Genomic DNA, 13312 nt, shown 5'->3' on the forward strand with positions numbered 1-13312 from the left:
TTTAGGTCTAAAGGGAAGTAAAAATCAAACCTTCTAAAAACTGCAGACATTTGATTTAGGTGGAGAGAGTAACAAAACCAGGTCTTTAATTCTCTTTTAAAGTACTACTATGAAAGAGTTTAATGGCTGTAGGAAAATCCATAGGTGTATAAGAAATAACGTGAATCTCAGCTCCAATGGGCTTGAGACGTACAATTCCAGAGAAGACCTTCAGAAAGAAAGGCAGACCCTATGAAAGACGAACAAGCCACGGGTTACACTACCTTGTGCCTGCAGCCACTTTAGCTGACAGACAGTTTGAGGACTGGGGACAACCATGAGAGACCATGGTTTGTGCGTGGAGCCACCCAGGAAAGTCACCATCCAAATTATTCCGTCCCTCTTCAGTAATTCAAACAGAGGTATTTTCCCTCAGTACCCGGTGAGGATGTTCAACTTCTAGCACTTCCCAAGATCCACCTCAGGAGAAGTCAATTTGCCCACAGGAAGCGTAGTTTCCAAAGCTGTCTACCGTGAACCTCTGAGAGATGTGAATTGAATTGAGCTTCAGGGTACCAAAGTAGAAGTTCTCAAAGAGCTGAAAAGAAAGAATACAAACCCACAATGAATATCCAAAGGAAACTACAGATGAAAATAGCAGCCATCAGATTCTCTTGTAAAAACACTACAACAATCCCAACAAACCTCTCGTGCTTTTTTTCAGTGTTTGTTCTGAAAAACGATCCTGGAGAGAAGGGACGGGAGTGGGAGAAGGAAGAGAAGAGAAGCTCTTCTCTCTGGTGCATTTTAAAACCTCCACTGATGAAAGACACTAAGGAAAGAGGGCTGAAAGGTCAATTCCAAAATTTATCTACTAAGCACCCATGACCAAGAACTTGTAACAAACATCCTGGGGCTACACTCTGAGTCATAGCACCTAACAAAGCTGCTTGACGACTTTCAGTTCCTGACTCTACAGGGTCAGTATTTTGTTACAGACAGGACAAAATCTGATTGCATTCCTCTACCGAGTCAACAACATGTAGTAGAAGCACCCATTAAAATAAATAGAAGATAAGGTTCCTAACCCACCAGTGATTCTGCCAACCCCGAGAGGAATCCAGAACATTCAGGCATACCAAACAGCCTTCTACTGGACGGTATCACACATGCAAATGATAATATTTATCAAAAAACCTTTTACTCAACTTGGACTGAAGCCAGCATCCTAAAGTAAACGCTCTTTACTGCAATTCTTTACTTTAAAAGCTTTCAAGTGTGTCAGACGGAGGGATGAGCTATACTCTGAGAGGGACCTGCCCTCGTGATTAGCACATATGTAAGGCAGAATCCAAAATGACATCAGGGCGCATCTCAGATGGGCGCCTGGGTGACTCGGTTGGTCAGGCGTCTGCCTTCAGTTCAGGTCATGATCCCAGGGTCCTGGGATCGAGTCCTGATTCGGATTCCTTGCTCAGAAGGGAGTCTGCTTTTCCCTCTCCCTCTGCCTGCCACTCTCCCTGCTTGTGCTCTCTGTCAAATAAATAAATAAAATCCTTAAAAAAAAAAAAAACTCGTCTCAGAAAGTTAACTGCTTAGATAACGGTGTCGAAGTGTAAAGGGCTTATGTGCTTCTGTTAGGATGCAAGAGCTGCTGTTTCTTAAAATGTCAGTAAAATCCCAAGAAAGCCAGCCTTTCCATACACATACCCAAGAAAAGCTTGGGTAGAATCTAGGGTGGGCCCTTTGCACAAAAGCAAGTGACCGTCTCTACACTTATTTTTGCACAAGCTCCATAGCCATGGACTTCAGCCACTGTCGCCTTCCCTCTTCCTGCAATTAGCAGCCTAGCAAAATGCTTGGGGTTCATTAAGGCTGACTTTATAAAGCCCAGTAAATATTGATTCTTCCACATGACATCAACTTGACCCCAAAGATCTATTTAGAGGTTGTATGCTGCATGGTCTTGTCTTTCAGAAAGGTGATCAGCTCTTGGCTGCATTGATTTACGCAATTAACTTCTCTTCCTGGCTTTGGCAGCCTGTTCAAACCATATCCACCCTTTTGCGTAAAGAAACACAGCCTGAAATGGTTATCTGCTAATCCCTTTGTTGAACCTTAATTCGAAGTGAAAGCCACGTCAAGACTGGCAGATTGATAGCTTTGCAAACTGAAGCCTTGTAGTTTCAAAAAAGATATAACCAAAGGGGCAATAAAAGACAAGACAAAACAGAACAAAAAGGGAACTCATAATACTTTCAACAAGTTACTGTTTCAGGCTTAGCAGCCTAGGGGTCCTCTACCGTCCATCCGCTGTGCCTAGGTTTCCAAGCGACAGAGCCACGGCAAGGGGCTGCCAAACGATGTGCCTGACCTCACTTTGTCTTATGTGGACAACCTCTGCACGGTGTGACAGCCAGCGAGCTCCTCATGCTTGAGCTTTAAAGTAAACAGGAAAAACGGTGATAAGAGCAGCCTGGAGAAGAATTCGGCAGTCGGTCTACACTCACGGCCAGCCCACAGAAGCTGCATGACTGTGCGAACGTGATCAGAGTGGCCAAGATCCGGTGGGATGAACAAGTCAAAGTCCCTTCCTTGTAAACTCTAAGGCTCTGCTGAAAATTAAGTATTTCCTATGATGTTTTTGAAATCTCTCTGCTCTCCTTAACTCTGGACTTATTTTACCTTTCTGAGTTGCCGCCGGTCTTTCGTACCTTTGGTAATGTCCCAAACAAATGGATTTCTTACCAGATGTCCCTAGAGCGGGGCTGATCGTCCTTGAGCCCCTCCTATCTCCATGCTCTTATTCCCTCTGTATGTTGATGAGGATTTCGTAACCATTTTTCACCATTCTCCTATTTAGGCCTTGTTGTGTACCTTCAGTCTTAAAGCCTTTCTTTCAGTTCTATCAATTATTTCTAGTGACTCATTAAAATACGAGCTCTGTAAAGAGGAACAATCTTGTGTGTTATTCACAGCTGAATACTAACATACGCTGGAACCATACCTAGTAGACTGTGTATGGTCAATAAATATTTGCTAGAGAGAATGACAACGAAAACTAACGTTGTACATGTCTGCGTACCTTATCTGAAAAGTGAAAGCTATGACATGGGCTTGTTCAGACTGGATTTGAAGGTCTTACTTACAGGTCACCACCTAGAAACCCTTGAACAGACTCACCAAATTATATTCTCTCTAATCATATCTAAACTGTAACTAGTTGTCAAGAAAGAATTTGCTGTTAATAATGGAAATTTCACATACTCCTTTAAATTTCTTTTTTTTTTAAATAATTTTTAAATTTATTTGTCAGAGAGAGAGAGAGAGAGAGCATAAGCAGAGGGAACAGCAGGCAGAGGGAGAGGCAGGCTCCCCACTGAGCAAGAAGTCCACATGGGACTCGATCCCAAGACCCTGGATCATGACCTGAGCAGAAGGCAGATGCTTGACCGACTGAGCCACCCAGGCACCCCTTCTGTGTTTCTTATCTGTTAAAGCCTAGATCCCTTTTTTTTTTTTTAATTTTTTTTGAAGACTTTATTGACTTATTTTACAGAGAGAGAGACAAGCAGGGGGAGTGGGAAAGGGAGAAGCAGGCTCTCTGCCGAGCAGGGAGCCTGATGAGAGGCCCGATCCCAGGACCCTGAGATCATGACCTGAGCCGAAGGCAGAGGCCCAACCCACTGAGCCACCCAGGCACCACCCTACATCCCTTTCTTAGCTCAAATTCCTGATCTGGAATGTCACTGAGCACCTGATTCCATGCGTTTTCACACAAAGGCACACGATATAGTTCTCTCAAGGGCTTACCATCTAGTTAGGGAGGCAGGGTGTGAATCAGAAGAGAGGAATGTGGATGACATGGGTGTGTTCACCTTGTGAAAAGTTACTGATCTACTTTGTGATCTGGGCACCTCTGGATTATGTTCTACTTCAATGAAAAGGTTTACCTTAAAAAAAAAAAAAAAGAAAAGGTTTACCTAAAACAACATAGGGGCCAGAGGTTAAGCCTGAGAGGGGAGGTCCAGACAGCTAATACATGCAGCGAGGCAAGAAAACAATGGGCGCCAAAGGCACAGAGGCCAGCCAGCGGGCTGGAGGAGATGGGAGCCGAGCTGGGCAGCATAAAGGCAGAAATGGGCACAGTGGGCCAGTCCATGCCCATTAGGTTAAGTGTTTAGAGGGTCCCTAAAGAGTCATAGTGAAAAAGACTCAGTAAGGCTAGAGACAGAAGAACAGTGAATCACACAAAAGGACCCTGAGGGTTGGGTTCAGAAGGCAGACTCCATTCTAGATGGTAAGAACCACTGAAGGTTTCTGAGTAGGTTGGTGGGCCGACACAAAAACCGTCTTAAGGAAACTGATCTGGGTGTGGTATACTGTGGTGCCTGGAGGAGGGATGAGGGAAAGTAAGGGAAACCAACAGTCCAGTAAGGTACTGAATATCTTTTTGACTAAGATGGTAGTTGCATGCCTGAAAAGATTGAAGCAGTTGTGAACTACTCTGAATGAAACCCAGAAAAGACTCTGTGACTTTCTGGGTGCAGGGGAGCCAGGAAAAGGAGATGAGAAAATCACGGGTGACAGGGTACACAGGAGGTACTGCAGACAGCAACAGAACATTTCTGAGAGAGAGCTACTTTATGGGGAAACATAAACAAAAATTTCAGGTCTGTTTACACACTCATGGATATTTCTTTGGCTATATATGTCCCGAGACCCCCTCCAACCTAAGGTTTTCCTATTTTGCTCTGAGTACTCATGACACGAAATCTGTAGCACCGTTAAATGGAAAAATACCACCATAAAAAGCCTTACAACTATTCATTTTTTTAATTGAGTAGTAGTTCTTTATATATTAGGAAATGAACCCTTTGTCTACATTATGCATTGCAAATACAGCCCTTGACCCATCTGTCATTTGACTTTGTTTATGGTGGTTTTTACCAGGTCGATTTTTTTTTTTTAAGATTTTATTTATTTATTTGAGAGAGAGACAGTGAGAGAGAGCATGAGCAAGGAGAAGGTCAAAGGGAGAAGCAGACTCCCCATGGAGCTGGGAGCCCGATGCGGGACTCGATCCCGGGACTCCGGGATCATGACCTGAGCTGAAGGCAGTCGTCCAACCAACTGAGCCACCCAGGCGTCCCATACCAGGTCGATTTAAATTTTTGCAAGCTCAAATATACAGTAAAGGAGACTTTTAACACAGCTAATGCCAGCGCTACTAAATGTATATTAAAAGAGCAGAGTGGGGTGCCTGGGTGGCTCAGTGGGTTAAACCTCTGCCTTCGGCTCAGGTCATGATCTTGGGATCCCGGGATCGAGCCCCACATCCGGCTCTCTGCTCAGTGGGGAGGCTGTTTCCCCCTCTCTCTCTGCCTGCCTCTCTGCCTACTTGTGATCTCTGTCTTTCAAATAAATAAAATCTTAAAAAAAAAAAAAAAAAGAGCAGAGTGACTCATACATACATAAGTACTGATAACGCTAATAAAATAAAGATTGTTACTGGCCACCTGACTGGGCAAGCCTGTGTGCCTGGCATCCTGCTGTGGGCTCCACGAGACCTTCTGACTGCACCCTCAAAACCCCAAGCAGCAGATACAATTCTTAATTCCCACTGTACAGCTGAACGTGGAGTTTAAAAGGCTTAAGTGATTTGCCCACGGGTACACAGCAAATAAAGGGTGCGAAACTGAGATTCATAAAGCTGGAAAAGGAAAAGGAAAATACAAAGCGGAGATTTAAACCCGGGAAGCCTACCTGGAGTCTGGGCTCTTGAACCCCAACACCCCCAGCCCCTTCCCACATCTCTGCTTAAGCCACAGGGAAGGCTCTCCGCCCGGCACCACCTTGAGACGGAGATGAACACATTCTTCCACTGCTCACTCCTACTTTCCCTGCCACCTCTTATCTGGGACCTGGTATAAGAATAAGATGGCTGGAAGAGTTTTACTTGAATCCCTGAAGAAAATGAACTCGAGGGGCTCTATTTAATTAGGTACCTGAAAGGGGAAAGAAGAAAAAAAAAAAAAGCTTAAACTACAAAAGAAAAAAGAAACTTGGTTGTGTTCTCTAGCCTAAAGTAGTTCATGAAGAGCAGAGCAGTCTATTGTTTGGGAAATAAAAGACCTAGCAGGAAAAATTTAAATTAAAAAAGAATCACGTCAAGGTATTTAAATCATGCTGAGTTTTTTCTCCTCACTGTTGTTTTATAACAACTCCCTTGGGAATTTTGAAACCTAAACCATTTTCTTTCTGAAAACATCTCTCTCTCTCTCTCTCTCTCTCTCTCTCTCTCTCTCTCACACACACACACACACACACACACACACACACACAAACACACACACACACAGAGTCTTGTTGTGCTGGAAGCCAGCATTTTTTAAAAAAGCCTGCTGTAAAGGAACATAACAATGAATAGCTACACAAAACTACAAATATTTAATAAGGAAATAAAATTAGGATTTAAAACTTCAAATATTTGGGACACTACGTACCCAAATTGGACTAAGTACTAAGTATTGATACTAAGTACCAATTTGGACAATTTAAAAAGAAAATTTTAGGGGCACCTGGGTGGCTCAGTCGTTAAGCGTCTGCCTTTGGCTAAGGTCATGATCCCAGGATTGACTCTTTGGTCCTGGGATCAAGCCCCGCATCAGGCTTCCTGCTCAGCGGGAAGCCTGCTTATCCCTCTCCCACTCCTCATGCTTGTGTTCCCTCTCTCGCTGTGTCTCTGTCAAATAAATAAATAAAATCTAAAACAATGAATCATTTGGAAAAAAAAATTTTAATCTAAGTAAGTATAAATATGATGTTTGAGGGGCACCTGGATGGCTCAGTCAGTTAGTGTCTGCCTTTGGGCAGGGTCCTGTGATCAAGCCGGGCATCAGGCTCCCTGCTTGCAGGGAACCTGTTTCTTCCTCTACTCCCTGCTCGTGCTCTCTCTCTCTCTCTCTCAAATAAATTAATAAAATTTTTTTTTTTAAAGTATAAATACGACGTTTGAAAACTGCTGTGCACACAGCTGCTGTCCTTTACTGAATACTCACAGTATCTTTAGAAATGGAATAAACTTTCCCTTTCACCAAGTAAAGAGAGAAATGTGGACCACCAAGATGAAGGTTTTGGTCTGTTAAAAATAAAATAAAAACAGGCCCCAAATGGAGTCCCCTGTGCTAAGCCCCACATCAGCAAACCAAGACAATATCTAACCTAATTGGAGTTTCAGCCCCTTCCAGGAATGTGACCTTTTCACCAGTCAATATGGAATTCCACGGTCAGCACCAGAGAGCTCATCTGCCTGACAGACCCCTGTCCTCCCCTAAACGAAGGTGACCTTGCCTGAAATAAACCACTTTTGGCTGGAAACTTCCTTTCTCTGCCCTGTTCTTCCTATAAAAAGCCTTTCATTTGGTACAGCTCCTTCCAGCTCCCTTCTATCTGCTAAGATGGGTTGCTGCTGGATTCACGAATCATTAAATAAAATCAATCAGATCTTCAAATTTACTCAATTGAATTTTGGTTTTTTAACAGGTCAAAACCAAGGCTTCCCTGACAGAGAAGTACGAGAGAAAATCCAACCATCCTGCTGTCCCTTGTTCACATGATCTGTGAAGCCTATCATTTCTTAGTTTGTTCATGTTTGTTTCCTAGGGAGAACACAGAGGGAATTATTGATTTCTAGTAATGTCATGGTATACACTGAAAGAAAACAAATAGTGAGACTTAAGGGCTAACTGTGGTCATTTTTCCTTGCATTCATTTCATACCTTCTACTTCTTCCTCCCAGGCCCTGTGACATGACCATCGAAGACCAGAAATAACTCCATGTGTAATTAATCTCAGACATAGGTGGAAAGAGGGTGGAGAGGAGCCTTCTCCTATCTGTGACCTCAAGCCACGAAACCAAATGAATGGTCAGTCCTCAAGAGCATAATGACAAGCCTGTTGGGGATCTCCGCCCACGTGGCTTCCCAAATGAGGTTTGTTCTCTTTCTTCTTAGACAAGGTAGTGGCCCCTCTCTCCAGAGATCTCTCCTTTACAAAAACCTAATTCTTATACTGGGAGGCCACAGCAAACTATCTGCTACCCAACATGACTTCACCAGGAGGAAATTCATTTCAAACTCCAAAATAAAAATCCCAAGTATCGAAGGCCTGTGAAATATACAATGATTCCTGGTATATTTGAGTTAAACTGACCCTCAGAACGTAAAGTAGTACAACTGAAAATAAGTACTGGTGTTCAGTTAATGCAAGTATTTGGCAGGATGTACTGGGTCCCAGTTCTCCAGAGGTAGGGATGCTTCCTATCGTTTTCATGTGTGGCACTCAGACTTTAGACCCAAGTAGAAGAAACAAGAGTATCAAGTGCATGATACTTTGAGATTTTCCCAGTGTTTTTCTTCTATAATCTGTTTTACAAGTTCTATTTCTTACAATTACCCCCCAGGCTACAGATGAAAGTAACAGTAAATAACACTATTTTGTACTTAATAACAATGCTTACCCACCTACCTCCCTACCAGGGATGGGGATGAATGGAAGAGAGTCTGACAGGCACTCAGAGCTCAGTAGGAAGGCATTCCCAGCATGAAGCCTTGCTGTGGTTAAATAACACCTTTCTTCTAAGGATCTAAAAGTATCTCACAAGGCTCATTAACCCTTCAAACAAACTGCTGTGACGTACACCAGAGCTGAGCTTTATTATTTAAAAGAAAAGAACCAGACAGGCTAAGACCACTAACATTGTGATACAAATTTAGGAGATCCCAGGACCAGGCCCAGAACACAGGCCGGTAGAAGACCACATCCACAAGGCACTGTGCTATGTGTGTCACAATTTGAGTAACACATCTGTGCCAGAGAATGCCAAGAGGGGCAGTTCCATTCTTGGGCCATGTGTACGCAATCACTCTGCAAAGAAACTGTTCATGGGGTTCTATGGCCAAGAATGAAAAAGAAATAATGGGAAAAGCAATCCTCACAGACCTTGGGAGATCCTGAGAAGCAACAAAACAAATAATGGCATATTTCAGACGCGTTCTTCATGAAACTGGCCTCCACGCACAAGATGAAGACTTTGGGGCGCAGACAGAAAGTAATGGACATCAGACTAAAACTACAATAGGTTTGAACAATATCACAGCTCCACATACATCACAGTACTAATCTCACTTAGAATTAGGATCACAAATCAGGGTTTGTTTGTTTTTTCCACAACTAAGTTCTGTTTCAAAGTTTTGTTAAAATTCCCCTAACCTAAAAAAATGATTATGAAAAAAAAAAAAAATGATTATGAATTTCTGCCAAGGTGCCATGCAATTCAAATTCTCAAGACTTTCTGTACCTTGCATGTTTCCTCTGGCTACATGTGACATCACTTCTGAAGAGAGTAAATGTGGGAGATATGAAGACAAGAAGGAAAATGGAGATCCAACACATCCAGGGGTCAAAAAAAAAGTCTCCCATCTGCTTTTAAGATATTCACAAAGACTGTACTCATATGGATTCTTTCTAAAGATCGCAAAAGAACACAACTAAACCTATTCATACTAAACCATGTTCCTCTACACAAAGACAAAACACACACAACTTCATCTGAAAAACAGAGACAGGAACTTCTTTTCTTTTGAGAGAGAGATCAAGATGGTTCTTAGGGCAAACTAGACTTTAATGCTTTCCTGTCAATAACCACAGAGCCACTCCTTCCCCCAAGTTCTCCATCTTTAAACAGGGACAATGCTTTCCAAGCATGTGCTGTGCTGGAACAAGATAAATTGTAAGATGGAATTCTGAGCTCTGGGTATGATTGTCACTTATGGCCTATAACCATTAATTCCTCATCAGAGGAAGCAAAAAGCAGAGTTTCCTTTAAAGATAAAAAGGCAAAGGTTTTGTAGAACTCTGACAGCTTCGAGTCTCTGTGGTCATCATCTGGTCTCACAGGGCTGTAGTATTTTTAAAGACTGGCATAGGAACACTGCCTTCAGAATAAAGAAAGACTGGAACAGGAATACCTACTTCAGAATAAAAGCCAATGGGGCTGGCAGGTACTTCCTATCCTAGAATTGTCTCCAAATACAGCCCTAACTCTGCCCAAGATGCCACTTTTAATCTGAAACCTCAAGTTGCAGTGATCAAGTGGCGAGAGTGCCAATAATAATAGCTAATAATAGCCAATAAAAAAAGGACATAATGTACTTCCAGAAAGGTCTGGGGCACCGTGCCTCCAAGGAGCAAGGTAAAGGCCAGACTGGGGGAGGAGTAGCCCCTGACATCATCAATTGCCTGCATCAGGGAAGCAGCAGGAAGATGCTCTGTGCATCTCCATGAAAGGTGGACCAAAAGCTTGCCTGTCCCCGGAGCACAAGCCCCATCTCCAGTGACTGCCACAGCACACGAACACTCTGAGGCTCCTTACACGGAATGGGGACGTGAACCTGGAAGTCCTTCATTCATTCTGCTCTCCCAAAACCCCTGCCTGTCTTAGCTGCAGTGAACAGGAGGCATGCTAACAGCATGACCCAAGGAGGCACCAGGCAAAAGTCAGACGAACAGAGCCGGGGGAATAAAGGCTTCAAAACTTCCCTCAGATAATCACTCAGGGCTGCACTTTTGGATGCTTGGCCTGAGCCTCACTGCTGACGTAAGGATTATCAAGTTTAGTTTAAGACTCTGCTGGTAAGGCCAAATGACCTATTAGAGAGTGAATTAAAACAGCTCCATACAAACAGGACGCCAGGCAGTTCTGCTGAGCACCTCAATACTCAAAATGCCAAGGGACTTCCCCTCCCTGCAGGGCTGCTTAATTTTAAAAAGCAGGAAGAAAAAAATGAGGGGCAGAGGCAGGAGGCAGGAAGAGGCCGTGCTGACAGGGCTGCTGAGCCTAGACCGAAGCTTCGCAAACCACAGCACGCCCTGCCCCACTCCCCCGCAGCAGGGAGAACTCACTGCAGAGATGGGCGCCTGGGAGCTGGGTTTGCCAACAGACTGGTTCTGGCAGAAGCCTCGCCTCCAGGCATGGATATTAATGCTTCGGCAGGGCAAAACTGCCCCTGGCGGCTCCGGGCTAGCCGACACCTCTCAGTGCCCCCAGTAGGGGCCTTTTCAGGACGAATGCAGAGACTGTTTCTGCAGAGAAATCCTTTCCCTCAGAAGGCCCCTTCACGCTCTGTCAAACAGGTCAGCACTCTTGTATTTTCGGTCTGGTCGTCTTCCCTCAGGTATCATTCAGAACTGTCCCTCATGCACAGGCAACAGAAGGTGTTGGATCTTGTATTATGTATCCGACAGGAAGTGCAAGTCAGCAGAAAGAAACCCCGGAAAGGGAGCACCGGGGACAGCAGCAGAGACCATTTCTTTGGGGCCTGACGGTCTCTAGGCACGCGGCTTGAGGGAGGCTGGGCATAAAGGGGCTGACTACAGTGCCAAGCAACAAATTCAGAGAGAAAACAAAGTGAGGGGGAGAGAACAAGGCCATTAGGCTTGGCCCAGCTCCATTCCAACTTTTTCTACGTGAGAACAGCTTCCAGAACTTAAAGAGCAAATCAGATGCCCGTTGGCAACATTTGACAGCGGCAAGAGTACCCACACATAGAGATAACAATTGCCCAAATAATGGCTAAGGTGGTGACGGCTCCTGGAGGATGGGAAAGATGGGGACACCTGGATCCTGGATTCTCAACAAAGTCACCTGATTACAGACAGGAGATACTGTGTCCTCTGTCAGAACCCCAGGGAACCTGCCCCAGTAACACCACGGCAGCGTTACATACGAAGACACACACCTGGTTGTCTATAAGCCAGTTCACATGGCCTCCTTCCCCTCTGCAAAGGGCTACAGGTCAAATAAGCAAAAGGCCTTGGAAGTGGGATGCGATTATCATCCCCCGCCACACCTCAGGGATTACAAGAACAAGACCCCTACAATTTAAGAAAGTGGTTTCAATGTTTTAACCTACAACTGAAAGAGTAAACTTTGAATTGGTGCTCTGGTTGATTTATATCCTGTGTTTTCACTTTTAATTTGTAATAACAATGCTCGCATTTGAGCACAAACTATAAAATTGTTTCATCACTGGGATAGAGGAAAGAGGACATTGTTTCTTAATTAGTCATCAGCTTAATAAATTTCCTGGCATAAAGGACTTCACTCTTGTTTCTTTGATCTCATCACACCAATGTCCTCTAATAACACTTAGACATTGTTGGCACCAAGCCACCCAATCGAACCTGGTTCCACTTGGTCTGGTCTCTAGACAACAGGCTGCTTTAAAGAAGACAGTGCCCTGTTCCCATCGCTGGGTACAGATTTATATTCGGCTCCTGGTGTGTCTACACTGTAGCCAAAAACACACAATGGAATATACATACACAATGAGCTATTATTCAGTCTTAAAAAGAAACAAAATTCTGATACATGCTACGACACTGATGAATCGTTAAATAAGCCAGAAACAAAAGGACAAAATACTGTATGATTCCACCTATAGGAGATACCTACAGTAGTCAAATTCGTAGAGCCAGAAATCAGATCAGTGGGTACTAGGGGATGAGGGGAGGAGAGAACGAGCAGTCACTACTTAATGGGTGCAGAGTTTCAATCTGGGATGATAAAAAAGTTCTGCAGATGGATGCTGGCGGTGGTTGGACAACAGTGTGAACTTCACTTTAATGCCACTGAATTATACACTTAAAACCGGTTAAAATGGGAAATCTTATATTTTACCACAATTAAAAAAAACCATAATGGACCCCAAATGAACCATAATCCAACTCACTTCATTTGTGAACTGTACCCCAAATGATATGACTGGATCCCCAGAAATGACTACACAAGAGAGATGAGTATTTCCCACAACTGTAACAGGCATTCTGTTCCGAGTTCACGGAAATGTAATCAGACAGACCAAAGACAACGGAGTATTTATTCTCCCTTCCCCAAATATGCCAAGACACTAGTTTAGTGTTTTATGTGCAGTAGATAGTCAAGGAAATATGTATTTCCTGTCGTCACCATCTTTGCCAAACCATGGCCTCTATCTTGTCGCTCTGCAGGTTAGACCCTTCCAAAGCCGTCATCCCCTGCCACAGCCAAGACAACACATACGCGTATTCCAGAACCACCACAAAGATGAGTAACCAATAAACATAAATTCAAAAGAGAGTAAAGGGAGGGGAAAAAAACCCCAAAACAAAAACATCGTGTATGAACAGACAGCAACAGGCCAGAGAAGGAGCATCATTCTGGAGTGGACGTTGGCTCTGTCAAAAGATCAGCCGAGTGCTCGTTTTCCAGTTTCAATTTAATGATGGTTTC

At 43.8% G+C, this 13312-nt stretch overlaps 1 protein-coding gene across 1 annotated transcript in view; it reads right to left on the bottom strand.

Moving 5' to 3' along the window:
• The window catches only part of LOC111144905 (activating signal cointegrator 1 complex subunit 1), a 97696-nt gene continuing 84384 nt past the window's right edge, over positions 1-13312 (bottom strand). Inside the window, exon 10 of the mRNA XM_022499501.1 lies at positions 1-577. Coding sequence (XP_022355209.1) covers positions 461-577 — 117 coding nt within the window. The 3' untranslated portion in view covers positions 1-460. The remainder of the gene's footprint in view (positions 578-13312) is intronic.

The sequence above is a fragment of the Enhydra lutris genome, unplaced genomic scaffold (assembly GCF_002288905.1).
Source record: "Enhydra lutris kenyoni isolate GAN:26980312 unplaced genomic scaffold, ASM228890v2 scaffoldscaffold12, whole genome shotgun sequence".
NCBI lineage: Eukaryota > Metazoa > Chordata > Mammalia > Carnivora > Mustelidae > Enhydra > Enhydra lutris.